The sequence below is a fragment of the Colobus angolensis genome, unplaced genomic scaffold (genome assembly GCF_000951035.1).
Source record: "Colobus angolensis palliatus isolate OR3802 unplaced genomic scaffold, Cang.pa_1.0 Scaffold181, whole genome shotgun sequence".
NCBI lineage: Eukaryota > Metazoa > Chordata > Mammalia > Primates > Cercopithecidae > Colobus > Colobus angolensis.
Genome location: NW_012114944.1, coordinates 2987681 through 3004500, shown reverse-complemented (window position 1 = coordinate 3004500; position 16820 = coordinate 2987681). Strand labels below are relative to the sequence as shown.

Below are 16820 nucleotides of genomic sequence, written 5' to 3'. Positions count from 1 at the left end.
CTTGCCTCATCAGCTTCTTCATGAGCAACTCTCTTCTTACTGAATTTCTTTCAGCTTCCTGAAAATACTATGCTTTTCTATCCCAGGGCTTTGGTGCAATCTGTTTCTTTTGTCTGAGGTGCTTTTCTCCTCCCTCTTTACCTAACTCACACTAACCCATCTGTCAGGTTTTAGTTTAACAGCCACCTCCTCTGGAAGCTTTACTTGACTCATCAGACTATGTAGAGTTTCCTGTTTAGACATTCCCTCAGCATCCTGTACTTCTCCTTCATAACCATTGCAGGCTTACCATTATTTGTTCAATGTTTATTTTCCCCATTGGACACAAAGTTCCATAAGGGCAAGGACCATGTCTGTCTTGTTTACTGTTTTATCCCTAACACCCAGGTCAGTGGCTAGCACACAGAAGCATTTTATAAATACTAGTCAAATACAACAGTTAAACAAGAGCACTATTAACAAGACCACTGCTCTAGAACAGCCAAGAGGTGTTGCTGTCCTCCTAGGACCCAATGGGAACTCTTAGAGTGCAGTGTCCTTGATCTGTAGGCTTACTGTCTTGGAATCTTTGCCTTTTCAAGACAGCTTCTGCACAGTTTCCACTTTCTTCACAAGTTGTCTAGAATACCTTGGAGCTGGCTCATCATTGTGAATAACTCTGTGTTCTCCCTAGCTCTGAAAACTCTCAGTACACATTTTGCTACTGGACAGACCCAAAAGGTTAAGGACAACAGATTCAAAGCATCCTTCCACCTGCATCAAAATGTTTTCCAATATCCATGTGAAGTGGCTTACAGCATACTAATTAGAACCTCCCTGAAGATAAAATTTCAAAGCTGCTCTTTGGTTCCTAAAGCTGATGCTGTGCATTCTGATATTCAAATGGAAATTCCTGTAAGCAGTACTCTGGATGGTAGAATGATGGGTGATTTTTATTTCTTTTATAACTTTATTTTTCAATCTTTTAATATAGAATATTTTATATGATTGGAGGAAAAAACGCTTAAAAAAAATAAATGCACTGCACTTAGATTTCTCCTTCAGTTACATGACAAGCCATGCAGAGAGACAAGTCATATAGAGAGATACCCATTACCAACTTCTGTCTTATCCTAAACTTTGTGCACTGCCTTGAGACTATCTAATCTTGCTTGTAGTAACATCTGTCCTAGGCATGGTATCAGTGCTTCTGCTTTGCAGCAAGGTGAAAAAAAGGAGTTATAAGAAGAGGAAAAATAACCGTTGTGTAAGTGTTTAAAGCTGTTTAAAAATAACCATGGTTTAACTGTCTAAAACTGTTTAACGACAGTCTGTTAAAAAATATTCAGAGGTTAAACAGTTTTGAAAGGTATCAATAGACATCAATATGATTAGTGTTTTCTGGCATCCCACTTCACTAAGCAAATTACCATAACCTAATACTTGGTATTGATTATATCTGAACAAAGGTAATAGACACAGTATATAGATAGGAAAGTTATATTGTGTTTCTGCTTCTGACCCTCATTGCTTGGATGGAATAGAGTGATACACTGCCCAATAGGCTTGGGGGCCAAAATATATGTTAAAGAAATAAAAGCCCTCTACCAAAGCATACATAATCCTCATGCATATTTAATTCTACAAGCCTAGAAGCATCGAGTAGCTGTTAATGCGACCATTTAAAACAGTTATATTTTAAATATATATATATATTTTTTTTGGAGACCGAGTCTAGCTCTGTCGCCCAGGGCTGGAGTGCAGTGGCGCGATCTCGGCTCACTGCAAGCTCCACCTCCCGGGTTTACGCCATTCTCCTGCCTCAGTCTCCGGAGTAGCTGGGACTACAGGCGCCCGCCATCTCGCCCGGCTAGTTTTTTGTATTTTTTAGTAGAGACGGGGTTTCACCGTGTAGCTCAGGATGGTCTCGATCTCCTGACCTCGTGATCCACCCGTCTCGGCCTCCCAAAGTGCTGGGATTACAGGCTTGAGCCACCGCGCCCGGCCTAAATATATTTTATGTAAGCAAAAACATTAAGAAACATCTAAAAGTTAGTTATTTTGGTGTAAGAATCCAACTGTCTCTATCTCTGGCTGAATGAATATCTTTAATAAACTATGCTGATCCATAATCTTATAGTCACAGACTCTGAAGTAGGAATAGAAATGGAAATTGATAAACCATTTTTAATTTTTTTCTTTTTTCTAATTTCCAATTTTCTCTCTAAAGATGGCTTGTAAAAATTTTAATGTAAACACTATATAATTTTGCTAAAATAATTAAAATTTGCTCAGCTAAAAGTCTTTAAAAATGCTCAAGAGCAAGCAAATAAAATTTGAGGCTAATAAAACAATTCTTCCCAATAAGTTCAGGTTATTAAAATGGCAAAGTTATCAGTGTTTACTGGTAACAGTTCAATCATTATAAAATGGTTTACATATTATCACATATTAAATGCATTTTAAAAATGACATAAAACAAAATACATAAAAATAGCAATTACAATGTAGGAGAGCCTTCAACTTTGACATACTTCTATAAATAAGAACTGACATACGTTAATCTTAAGACTTAAAGATTAATGAGGTAACATATGTAAAGTGCTTTGTGTTCCGGGGATAAAAGTGATATGACTAATAACTCGAGATCTCAAAGTTGGGCAGGGAGGAGGTATCAGAAGGGAGGAATAAGGAAAAACATACCGTGCAAATATGAGGCCAGTGTTCAAACTGTTGTAAAATTCCTTGATTAAGGTCTTCTTTATATAACTCTTTGTAAAAATGTGGAAGCTTAGATATCCAAATGCCATTGTTATGCTTGTTTAGTATTTCCTTTATGCGGTTTTGAACCTCATCCATTTTATAAGTGTAAGAGGCAGGAGGCGTGACATTGGGTTTTTCAACAGTCTGATTTAAATTATCTTTAAATTAAAAAAATAACAGAATTAACCAAAATGCTTAACATTTTAGATTATCCCCATTACCTAATATTTGCATCTTCAGGTTTTGCTATAGTGTGGGCTTGTGGTAGCCAAAGGACTTAGAAGGGAGCAGGATTAGGCAGAGCAGCACCATGACAACCTCATTCTAAGTTTTAACCCTGAAATAACCAGCAGTGTTTCTTGTGGGTCAAGAAACACCCAAAGAAGGAACCTAGTCCCTTTATTTTGCAAGGATGCTTCATAGTTTAAACATCAAGATGATCTTGCTATGTAAAGAATAATTAAATTATTTAACCACCTGTTTTCTACCTGCTGAGGAAGATTACATTTTATATATTAGTTTACAGGCAATACTGAATTTAAAGCTATATTCCACTGAACATAGGAATAATGCCTTAACAGATCAAATAACTTTTTGATCTTATACAAGTTTTGTACAAGATAAAAAACTGCCTGAGTTTGAATATTATGATCAATGTGCACCTTTATTAATGGAAAACAAATAATTTAGCAATACACAAAAGTTAAAAAATTGATCCATCTACAATAATCATCATCCTAGCCTCAGTTTATAAATATAAATAAAAGGTTTGGAACCCACAGATAACTTTTATTTCCCCAATATCAATCATTTATCTTTCATAAGTGTGTATTTATAAAGTTTTGGCTTTATAGCTCTTTTACATTTCATTTTTACTTAAAACTTAGAATGTGAGAGTTAATATCCCCAGACAATAAAGAAATCTGAGTGTTTACTATAGCTGACAGTCATGGAATTTTAAGAACTATGAAATTTATTCCAAATCTCTAGGAAATTACACTGAGATACAGATCTGAGTATATTAAATAGTACCATCTACATGCAAAATATCTGCATATTTTAATCAGATAGTATCTCTGCTGGGATTCAGTAATTTTTGTTTTAATTTGCAGGTAGAGACAGTGTGATTTGGGGATGCTGCCTCTGAGAATGCCAGGAAGCCCAGAGTGAGCTATTCCTTGAAGATACTTGGATGCTGACCCTGCTCTTCCACCAAAGGGCAAGATCTGGCCTTGCTAAGTCTTAGATTGGCACACAGAAAAGAAGGTTCCAGGATATCCACATATATTTCCTATTAAGGGTATAGCTAATTTGATGAAGTTCTTCCCAAATAATGATATAAAAGGACTTGGAAGGAGGAAAAGATTAAGTTTCTCATAACTGGCCAGACCCTCCCATAATGACAGTGTGTCAGCAGCTGACCCACAGTTGTGTCTGCAAACGCACTTGCTCTGTGGGGCCACTGGGGCCATCTAAGTCCCTGCACCTTTTGTTAAACAAATTAAAGTAGTAATGGAGGTGTCCATCATGTAGGAGGGGTTGTGTACACGTGTGCATATCAGCTCTGCTGGGTGAACTGCAATCCTCCTGAAGTAAGTCCTCTTGTTTCTGTAGAAATAGTTTATACTAATTTAAGTTTCTAAAAGGATATTCAACTTTACCATGTAGTCATGTTTCAGAAAATGCCTATGTAAAAATAATTCATGTAAACAAAAATCATATTGTTCAATTAATTTCCATTAAGAAATACTGGAGATGTGTTCTTATAAAAAAAAAAAAGGATTTCAACTAAGAATCACACTTAAACCAGCAAATAATGTAAAATCACACTTACATTTCACACACCATAAGCACTGATACGAAAACACTGTCTCCTGGGTGGGTCTATGAGCAGGGGATTTACACATTGGTTGGAGAAGAAAAGGTAACCAGTGGTTGCATTTCTAACCTTCAGATTCTTTGACTTATACTATGTCTCCTATTGTTTTCTTCACAGCCCGCCTGGATTCTATAACCCAAAGAATTATTTATATTCATATTTAGATGATTAGTGGTAACTGCACACAGTTTAGGGTGCCAGCTTTTAAGTGGTGGAGTATCTGAAACTCTTTTATAAATTTAAGTACCATATTTATGCACTTTTGATCTACAGCAGATGTTTCCTTTATGTGAGGCCTCAGTCTCCAAAGTCTCAGGGGTGCACCCCCTAAGAGGTGAGAGGGTAAGGGACACAAGCATCTTTGCAGGTCACACATGGAGGTGACACAGAGTAGGGCTGGGGCGAGGAAGGCCTCAAGTCAGTGTAATAATGATACCTTTGGGAGGCACCATTTTCTCTTAAGATCACTTCAATTCATGATGTAAAGAAATTAGGAAAAAGGGGAGGAAAGATATATTCCAAACAGCAGAAGGTGAGAGCAAATGTCAAACGCCACCACCAGACGTTTCTTGGCTCCAGAAGCCAATACGTATCTCAAAAATGTTTAGAAAACATACCACTCATTTCCTTAGTAGAGGTTCTTGAGAGATGAATCTGCAAAGGTGGCTGAAGGGACGCCTTTGGGCTAAACCTAAGGTATTCAAAAAAAAAAAAAATAGTAAAATAAATGTAAATAGCAAAGTCTATACCAAGTTTTAAACTCTATACTTTTCACTTGAAGTCTCAGTGGCATCTAACAGCAAAACAAGTCATTAAAATAATTTAAAATCAGAAAAAATAAAAATAAAACCTGGCATCATCTTTCATGTTTCATATTCACTCAGAGAAAAGTATGTTAAAAGCTAAATTTAAACTAGGTCTTTGAAAGCCTCCTTCAAAACTTGGATGTCAGAATTCCAATTAATCACTTATAAAAAACTGGTAAAACAGAATAAAGAAGACCACGCAAAAATAAACAGTTGGAAACAAAGAGCATTTTGGAATATAACCAAAAAATGAAGGACTTGCATCACCAGATATTGAAATTTATTATGAAGTTACAACACTTAAATGAGCTGTACAGATAAGTAAAATGGTAGAGAACTTAGAAACATGCAATTTGCATTATATCTTGGAACATAATGAAAGTGGCATTTCAAAACAGACAGGTGAGAGACTGGTCAAATAACTATTTGAAAAAAAGAAACAGATCCCTACCGCATACCCTCACTAAAAATAAATTTTATATAAATTATACTGGATCTATGTAGGAAGACTTTTCCAAATATGAAGACAAAGAAATAAACCCCACACATACCATTTATATTCATGTCTGTTTCCCACACTAGACTCTAAGTGTCTTAATTATTTGTGTTCCCAAGTGCCTGGGGCAGTGCTTGATACATGCAAGGCAAATGAATACTGTAAGAATGACTGAATGAATCATGACTGAATGAATAAATGACTACAACCTGTCCAGCAGTGGGTACGGGACTATAGTGGGTGATAGTGACACGGTACATATAGCTGCCAGTTTTTGAATAGTATGGAACAGTCTAAAAATTAGATCAATTCCTTGAAATAAAGCACATTTTCTTATAATATTTTAATTCTAAAAGAAATGACTAGATGCTAGGCTACCAATAAAAGCTTACTTGGTATATGCAATTATAAGACCATCCTATTTGTGTATTAAATATATCTGTGTAATAGCAGAAGATGCCAAAAACATTTCCAACTCCTACTTTTGCAGAACTGGTAAGGAGACAGTACTACTTCCTGCGCACCAGCCCAAAACATGTGAACTGGAAGCTTCCCCTGCTTTAAGTAAGCACTGAAGGCTCCAGTAGAAGGTAGAGGGATATGAGCAAAGAGTGAGAGTACACAGAAACTATGGAAGGGACTGCTATGGTTCAATCATCACCAGGTCTACCGGAGAGGAAAAAAAAAGTGTATATGGCAAAAGAAAGCTCTTCAAAGGAAATTGCTGGGATGCATGAAAAACAAACATAATAAAATAAGATGACAGAGGTCTAAGCAGTTTTATAACACTAAGAATAAAATATATTGTTTTTTAAAAGACAAAGAGTTAGACTGGTCCAGAAAAAACCTTCCAAATCTAAACATATGTTGTTTATTAGAGACATATTTATAGTCCATAAATATTTAAGACATACTATGTGCCAGACATTGTGTCAGACAGTAACTGTCAATGATCAGCAAGATAAACATGCTCTATTCTCTGGGACTATACAGTATAGTTGAGAAATGGAGCATGGTAAGCGGCTACTGAGATACCCTCAAAGATTCTTCCCTCCAGGTATTCACAGCCTTGTGTAATTCCTTCCCCTTGAGTAACCTGCTTCTAATCAACAGAAGACTTGAAGGCTGAAGGGATCACAAATAACTAGATTACAAAAGATTGTAGTTTCAACTTTGCTAGTATAATCTCTCCTTTGTGGCTTTGATGAAGCAAATGGCCACGCTGGGAAGAACCATGTGGCAAGAAACCGAAGATGGCCTTTGGCTAACAGCCACGTAGGGACTAATGAACAACCCAGAAGGAAATGCATTGTGCCAATAACCATGTGAGTAGGATTGAAAGCAGATTCGTCTTTAATTGAGCCTTCAGGTAAGACCCCAGCCATGGCTGACACCTTGACAGCAGCCTCATGAGAGACCCTGAAGCAGAAGACCCAGGTGGACTATGTCTTCCTTCTTGACCCACAGAAACTATGAGGTAAGAAAATATGTCTTGTTGTAAGCTAATAACTTTGTGGTAATCTGTTACACAGCAATAGATAATTAATGCATTGACAAAATCTAAGAACAAAGTCTACTAAGTGTTATGATAAGGGCAGTAGGTGTAATAAAAGCACACAATGGAACTAATAAACCAAATTAGGAGATAGAGGAGGAAGTAGAGAGTAAAGGTTATTAGCACTTATTATGAAGTTGCAATAATGTGAATAGCTTGGTACTGTAGAATAGAGAGGTAATCAATTATTCTGAATGGCAAGTCCAGGAACTGAATCATATGTTTATAAGGCCTTAGTACTGGTAAAGATAGAATTACAAACCAGCAGAGAAAGAAAGGATTGTGCAATAACTGATACAGGACATCTGGCTAACAATAAAAAAGGATTCCAACTCTCACACTGTACAATAAAATAACTTTGGATGAATTAAAGACTAAAATGTAAAAAAATGAAGCCACAGTTACAAAAGAAAACAGAAGACATTTTACATAATATTGGGTGGAAATGCTTTTCTAAGCATAATACCTAAAAGTAGAAGCCACATAGTAAAAGACTGATAGCTGTAAGCATGCAACATTTTAAAGTTTTTGTATACAAAAAATACAATAATTAAACGAACTGAGGGAATACTGTCAAGATATCACAAAGGGCCAACTTCTTTAATTTATAAACCACTTTTAGATGTTAAAAGAAAAGAGCCAACAGAAAAATCACGCAAAGGACAAAGACATGTAATTCACATAAGACCTATAATGGGCTAATAAATACTATGACAAAAATGTAACTTCCTTAAGAATCAAAATCAAGGAAATAAAAATTAAAACAGATTTTTTTTCACTTTTCAAAGTAGCAAAGCAAAAAACAGATGCCCAAAGTTGGCAGGCATACAAGAAAATAATCACACTCATACTCTTCTAGAAGAAAACAAATTATTATAATCTGTTTAGAGCATAATTTAATAGGAGCCTTAATATACATACCCTTTTACCCACACATTTTATCTCTATTAATTTACTCTACAGGAAATTAGCCATGCCATTTTTCTAGAACTTTTCAATTTGTTAACAGGCAGGCATGAGTTCTTAACCGGAATTCTTGAGAACGAGCTTTGGGGGCTCATGAATCTACTGACTGGTATGAGATGATGTATGCATATGTATATGTACATGTGTGAATTTTTCTGGGAAGATCATTTATAGCTTTCATCAGCTTTTCAAGAGGTTGGGTGACCTCAAAAAATTTACGTGTCCTTTATAACAGGTTTAACTGCTTTTTACTACATTAATATTTCATAAGTAGATATAAATCTTTTTGCTATTGCTCCAGTTTGATATTTCGATTTTATAACTACAAATGTTACCCTAACATCTACCACTGGGTGGTATTTAGATTTCTCTTAAAAGGTATCTTTCAAATTGTACTATGTGCTTAAAAAAAGACTTGATTAAAATGTTGTACAACATCTCAAGCAATCTTTAATTAAAATATGTAGCTTTTTTTTTTTTTTTTTTTTTTAAGAGACAGGGTCTTACTCTGTTCCCCAGGCTTGAGTGCAGTGGTGTGATTATAACTCAATGTACCCTGGAACTCTCAGGTTCAAGTGATCTTCCCACCTCAATCTCTCAAGCATCTGAGACTACAGGTGCACACCACAATGTCCAAGTAATTTTTTTTTTTTTTTAAGAGATGAGGTCTCACCATGTTGCCCAGGCTGTTCTTGTACTCCTGGGCTCAAGTGATCCTCCTGCCTCAGCCTCCTAAAGTGTTGGAATTACAGGCAGGAGCCATGGTGCCCGGCCTGCTGTCAATTTGAAAACTTTGTATTCTGAAATACCGATAAATTCACGGGAAATTTCAAAAAGTGTACTTAGAGGTCCCATGTACCCTTCACTGTTTCCCCTAATAGTAAAATCTTCCATAGTATATATCAAAACCAGAATACTGGCAATGGTACAATTCAGAGCTTATTCAGATTTTCAGTTGCATATAGATGTGTGTGTGTAGTTCTGCGCAATTTACCACATGTACGGATTCAGGTGCCCACCAGTACAATCAACATACAGAACCATCCCATGGCTAAAAGGGTTCCTCTTGCTCTCCCTTTATAGCCATACCCATCCCTTAAATCACCCAAATCCTTAACCTCTGGCAACCACTAATCTGTCATCTATCTTTATAATTTTATCATTTCAAGAATGTTATATAAATAAAATCACACAGTATGTCGCTTTTTGAGATTGGCTTCTTTCATTCAGCATGATTCCCTTGAGATCCATCAGAGTTGCTGTGTGTATCAATAGTTCATTACTCATTTTTACTGTGGAGACATATTCTGTGATAATGAATGTACTACAGTTTGTTGAACCATTCACTTACCAAAGGATGTCTGGGTTGTTTCTATTTTTTGGCTAATATAAATAAAGTTACAGTGAACATTTGTGGACAGGTTTTTGTGTAAACATAAGTTTTCATTTATCTGAGATAAATGTCCAGGAGCACAACTGCTGGGTCATATTATAGTTGCATGCTTTTAGTTGACAAGTAAAAATTGTATATATTTATGGTATGCAACATGATGTGATGTTTTGATATGTGTACACTGTGGAATGGCTAAATCAAGCTGCTTACTTAACACATGCATTACTGCACATGCTTACTTTTTGTGGTAAAAACACTTAAAATCTACTCTCTTAGCAATTTGCAAGTACACAATATATCATTAACTACAGTCACCATGAAATACAACAGATGTATTGAACATATTTCTCCTAACTGAAATTGTGCACATCCACAACCCCCATCCTAACCCCATTTCCCTACCTTTGGTAACTGCCATTTTACTGTTTCTATGAGTTCGACTTTTTTAGATTCCACATATAAGGTCATGTGGTTTTTCTTTCTGTGCCCAGCTTATTTCACTTAACATAATGTCTTCCAGGTTCATCTATGTTGTGCAAATGACAGGATTTCCTCCTTTATGAAGGCTGAATAGTAAGTATTCCATTCAGTAGATATAATGCATATTCTTTATCCATTCATTCATTAATGGACACTTCAGTTGATTCCATGCCTTGGCTATTGTGAATGTTGCTGCAATGAACATGGGCAAGCAGATATCTCTTCAACTGATACACTGATTTCATACCCTTTGAATATATACCCAGTAGTGGGATTGCTGATAGCTCTTTTTAAGTTTTTGAGAAATCTCCATACTGTTTTCCATAATAGCTGTACTAACTTACATTTACCTCAGCAGTGTATTGGGGTTCCCTTTTTCTCCACATCCTTACCAGCACTTGTTATTTTCTGTGTTTTGATAGTGGCCATACTATTGGGTGTGAGGTGGTATCTCACTGTGGTTTTAATTTACATTTTCCTGATGATTCGTGATGTTGAGCATTTTTCCATATACTTGTTGATCATTTGTATGTCTTCTTTTGAGAAATCTCTGTTCAGGTCCTTTGCTTGTTTTTAAAATTAGGTTGTTTTCTTGCTACTGAGTTGAGTTCCCTATATTTTGAATATTAAGCCCTTATCAGGCATACGGTTTGCCAATATTTTCCCCCATTCCATAGTTTGTCTTTTCACTCTGTTGACTGTTTCTTCGGTGGTGCAGAAGTTTTTTAGTTTGAAGTAATCCCGTTTGTCTATTTTTGCTTTTGTTGCCTGTCCTTTTAGAGTCACATCCAAAAAAATCATTCAAAATGTATTGCTGAAATGTAGGCACACAACCAGAGAAGACAATGATACTTCTGTCACATACATACTGGATTCAACAAGTACTTTGGGTCAAGATCTGCATTTAAACTATGTATTTTCTAGACCTTATCAAAATTATAGTAACTAATTATATATAACATTAAATGTATAGCATTATAAAAATATTTTACGGTTACTTTATTAAAAATTCTGTAATATAAAAAATTAGTACCAGTTCTACCTAACTTTTTAAAAGAATTAATTCTTCCTAAATATTCTAGTATCTGGGGGAAAGTTCTGGGGGGAAAAATTATCTTTCACAAAACAGAATTTTTGAACACCGATTTAAAGGAATACAATACAACAAAATTTGTTTTGAAAAGGCACAGGTAGGATAGAAGAATGTGATCTTGATGCATCCACATCAGGGGTCAGCAATCTTTTTCTGTAAAGGGTCCACCAGTGCATTTTTGCTTCGTAGGCCATCTAGTCTCTGTACGACTACTCACTTCTGCCACTATTTTGTAAAAGCACCCAGAGGCATATGCAAACAAAGCAAAATGGCCATGTTCATATAAAATTTAATTTACCAAAACAGGCAGTGGGCCTGATGTGACCCATGGATTGCAGTTTGCCATCCTCTGAGCTACCTTATAAAACCATAGTTCTGAGCCAGAAAGGAACTTTGAGATCATCTAGTTTAACACTTTCACTGGACAAATGAACAAACCAGAGACCCAAGGATGAAATAACTTATTTTATCTGACTAGTGAATGGCAGCACCCAATCTAAGACTTATAGGTTGTCTTTTACTGCCAGTCTGGTATTCTGCTGCACGGATGTCTGGCGCTACTAAATAATTATGGGCATGATATTTGCAGCACAGTGGAGTATGTAAAACTCCATCACATTTTACTTAAACCCACAAAATTGATTGTTAAAAAAAAGTTTTCCAAAAAAGTTATAAATTATACTGAAATAGTATCTCAAAACAATTTGTGAAAGCTTTTAAATGAACTTTACAAGGAGAGACTGACAACAATGCAGATAAAATACAGAACAGAGATGCATTTAGAGAGTGATGTTCAGGCAGCTAGGAAAAGCGAACTTAACTGGTAATGACACATGTCTCTACTATATGTGAACTTAGATAAAATAGAAATCGTTTCTTTTTTAACCTGAAAATACATTTGTAACACTTTTTACCTCAGATTCACCAAACTTCTGTTAGTCAAAGGCCAAATACCTGTTGTTCGTGGACATGGTCACATGCCTTTGCACTGGAGTGTCTTTGAATGCTTCATTTCCGAGAGTTGTGTGTAGCATATAAGGAGACATTTCAGCCTCAGGTTTAACTCCAGCAGAATTTCCTTTATCTCTTAATGGTGCTGGATTAGGTTTTTTGCCAACAGAAAAATTTGAAGCAAATCCTGGTTGTCTGAGGGTTGCTTTTGGTTTTCCTATGAAGTTAGGCATACATAATGAAATCAATTAGCATCCCCAAACCCCACTTTCATTATGACATTCCCCTGACCAGATGTTTTCTGTGGGTGTCTATTCTCAGAACAGTTTGCAAGAACATGAAGAGGCTGCCACTAGAGGGTTGGTCAATAGGAAAAGAATAGATTGGTGAGTATTTGGCAGATAAGGTTCTTCATCCATTGGCCAGTAACTTCTGCTTCTCACCAATTGAACACTTCAGTGGTAGCCACCTCATTTTCTCGCAAATATAGCACACTCAGCTGTATCTTGGTCCTTCCATCTCTTCTCCATAAATCCAAATTCTACCCATTGTTTGAGGTCTGGGCTCAAGTCTCCCTTTTGCCATTTTCATTCAAAATGATTGCTCCCTTGTCCTAAATGTTCACTGTGGCATTTAGTCATCTACTGTTTTGCATCATCATTGAAACACTTCATGGGAATTTAGTTTTAGAACTGATTGTAAGCTCCTTGAGATAAGTGTTCGGTAAACACAGGCTGAGTTGTCTATAACATTTTTGTGTACTACATAATTCATATATTCCTGAAACTAGAGGTTTTCTACCAGAAGACATAACTTGTCAAATAAGACATAAAATCATAGGTTCTTGGTGCATCCAACATTCTGGACAAGACATTCCCTGAAATAAGCTTAAAAAAAAAATAAAACTACGTATTACCATAACAAGCTCAATTACAATCTGTTCTGAGTTATTTCCCACTGTGTAGTTACTTCACTTAGTAAGTCATGCTCATCACGTTCACTTAAGAATTTCAAATGGAAATGCTACCTTCAGGATTCTTCCCCTGACATATGTATGTTAACAGATACAGGTATTTATCATAATACAAACAATATTTCCATAATTCCCTATGACAATGTATTCATAGACAGCCTTAAAAATGTTAGCATATAAAAAGCTCCTACCTTCTAGAAAAAATGGCATGGTTTTCTTCACTCTCATCTGACAATTAACTTGACGCCCGGTTTTCCTTTTAGAACTCCTTTGACGAGCCACAAGCTGAGCAATTCTTGCAGTTTCTGTGCAGGCCATGGCATAGCAGGTAATCTATTCATTAGAGGCAGGGGGAGAGGAGAAACATTTCTTAGGTTCCGTGTTGCCTAGAGGCCAATTCTTAGAAGTGGATCTTAGTGAGCCTACATACCCCAAGTCAAGTGGTATGCAAATATTCATGTGTCTCGCTCCTTGATAACACTAGAAGAAAACTGCATTTTCTGGAAGAGGAATCGAGTATAGTCTAGTACACTGAATCATCTTTCCCACACTGAAAATTTCATTTATTTTTTAAATAGGTATTAAGCATTTACAGTGTACTAGCTACAAATTACCAAATGAACCAAAAGCAACTATGATCAAACATATAATAGCACATAATCTTTGAGGTACATTTCATTCACACTTTACACATGGGAATGCAGAGGCTCGGGAAAGTTAAGCAACCTTCCAAGTCACATGGCGAGGCTCTTTGAGTCCAAAGTATGTACTCATAACTACTATGTTGAATACAAGACTACTAAATCCTTCTCTTGCCTCTGTGATGGATATACTGGGTGACTCCGGACAAATCTAAGTATTCTCAGCTATAACACAGGGGTGTTTTAGACCTGGTGTTTTCAAACTGTGTTCATGGGAGCCATAGAGTTCCATGGAGAGGCCTCAAGGGGCTGCCACTGGCAGGGGCATGAGAGCAAGGCAGGGCAAGCAGGCTTCCACATCTCTGAAAACACTGCAGCTCAGCTCTGTATCTTTAAAAAAAAAACTGGTATGATACGATATTGAAAAAAGATTTGAAGATAGAGACTACTGGGACAAGATGATCTCTACAGACCTGTGTAGTTTTCAAGTCTTTGACTCTAATTTGAAATAAAAAACAGGAAAACAATGAGGCTTTATATCACAAGCTAAAATATGCTCCTATTCTTTGGCCTGGTATTTCTATTTCTGAGACTATAGTACAAGTATATAATTTGAAAAAACAAATGTGACCTACCCAAGTATATGCAATGAGGGTATTTTAATAGTCAAAATCTGGAAACATTTAAAATGTCCAAAACAGGGGAACAAAGAGTTGAGTAAGTTACAGTATAGTAACTTTATGAAGCATTAATTTATTAATTCATTCAGCTATTCATTCGTTCATGCATGCAACACAGATTTAATAAGGCCTTCATCCTTAAGAAACTTATGAAGGAAAAAGAGAGAAGCAAGAAATTAAACAGAAAACAATGTGTCAAGTGTTATCACGGATGTATTACAAGGTGCAAGTAGACAGAAAGGAGGGCTTAAGTCTGTCTGGAAGGATCAGGGATGCCAAAGCATATTTTAGTATTCATATAATATTTCATTACATTATATCTTCTCCTTAGGAAAATTATTAACTATACGGTGAACTTCCCCTTTGACCACTTTCCTGCCCCTGGTTCCCTTATACTCCACCACTGCCTCCTCATCCCCCATACATAGAAATCATTAAGAGAAATACATAGATCACTCCATACCTGATCTATGTATTTACACATGTAGAAATATACCCAGGAAAACTATAGTGTATGAGGGGGTATGGGTGTTTTTGTTTCTCTTTTAGTTGGTGGTCTGTCTACATCTACTATGCTGTACAACGGGTAAGTACCAAGAAGTGAAGCTGCTAGGTCACAGTGGAAGAGCAATGACAGATCAACTGGCTACCACTAAATGGCCCATTCTACAAACTGCTTTCTTCCAGAGAGGCAGAAGGATTTAAAATGGTATAATGATATGATCATATTGCGTGAAGGAGAGGAAAAGAACAGAAGAGAAGAGAGAACAGCAAGAAGGCCCTGGTAGTTACGAAAAGAGATGAAGGATCAGCTCCGGACTGACTAGGTCCAGATAGCAGGAATCAACATGATGAGAATTTATTTATTTATTTTATTTTATTTTATTTTTTATTATTTTATTTTATTTTATTTTTTTGAGATGGAGTCTCGCTCTGTCGCCCAGTCTGGAGTGCAGTGGCCGGATCTCAGCTCACTGCAAGCTCCACCTCCCGGGTTCCCATCATTCTCCTGCCTCAGCCTCCCGAGTAGCTGGGACTATAGGTGCCCACCACCTCGCCCCGGTTAGTTTTTTGTATTTTTTAGTAGAGACGGGGTTTCACCGTGTTAGCCAGGATGGTCTCGATCTCCTGACCTCGTGATCCGCCCGTGTCAGCCTCCCAAAGTGCTGGGATTACAGGCTTGAGCCACTGCGCCCGGCCCATGATGAGAATTTAAAACTGCCTATTAGATTTGGTGATCATGAGGTCATTAGTGACTCTGGCAAAAACATTTGTAACAGCTTTGTAACGGGCAGGTGTGATATTTATGCACTTAAGGCCTCCAGTACAACTATTTTGTTTAGATGTTGACAATGGGTAAATAATTTTTAATTTTGTGTGGTTAAAATCTTATTTTCACAATGAAAAGAATTTGAGGAATAAGACAAAAGACATAAGAACATAGGCTGTGATTTAGATGCTGTTTTCTCTGTCACTACCAATTGCAAACAACTAAGCTAGTAGTTTCACTTAGAATTCTATCACAGGTAGGAGGTTGGAAGTGCCAGACAGGCAATTATGAATTGGTTTGATTCTTCTGACACGCACAATTACCTGCTTACCTCTCCAGATCTACTAGTCTCTATCCTGACCACTGCTGGTACACTTCTCAGATAGGCTTCTAGCGTAGGGAAACCTAGCTGTTTGAAGGGGATCCAGTCTCCAGTCAAGGATCTGTACTCTCCTTGGAGCCGGGGTAATGCTACTCCATTCTTATGAGACTGCAGAACAGCTCGCAGCATCTTTGAAACCAGATCTCCTTCCAGCATCTTTGCCTATAAGAACACAGTAGAAGGTTACTATAATGTGGCTCATTAGTCTGTGAATTCAAATAGATTTTCAGAGCTGAAACTTGTTACTTTATAAATTATTACTGCATACTTTCTGTGCAATTACAATATGGGGAAACAATTGCCATGGTAGAGAAAAGCACAAATACCGTAAGAATGCAGAGGAAAGTCAGAAGGCACAAGACCAGCCTGAAGAGGAAAGATACCAGGGAATGTTCCCAGATTCAGGTGGGGAAGCCTGAATGGAGTCCCGAAGAGCAAGATGGAATCACTCAACAAGGAGGAAGAGGGGTGGGCTGTGGGGCTGGGAGCGGTATTAGCCCAAGGAAGGGAACA

At 36.9% G+C, this 16820-nt stretch overlaps 1 protein-coding gene across 1 annotated transcript in view; it reads right to left on the bottom strand.

Moving 5' to 3' along the window:
- Positions 1–16465, bottom strand: part of TDRD7 (tudor domain containing 7) — a 72745-nt gene extending 56280 nt beyond the window's left edge. The window contains exons 1-5 of the mRNA XM_011939467.1: positions 16257–16465; positions 13526–13667; positions 12365–12578; positions 5239–5312; positions 2683–2900 (exon numbers count right to left, since the gene is read on the bottom strand). Coding sequence (XP_011794857.1) covers positions 2683–2900; positions 5239–5312; positions 12365–12578; positions 13526–13667; positions 16257–16463 — 855 coding nt within the window. The 5' untranslated portion in view covers positions 16464–16465. The remainder of the gene's footprint in view (positions 1–2682; positions 2901–5238; positions 5313–12364; positions 12579–13525; positions 13668–16256) is intronic.
- Between the last annotated feature and the right edge of the window lie 355 nt (positions 16466–16820).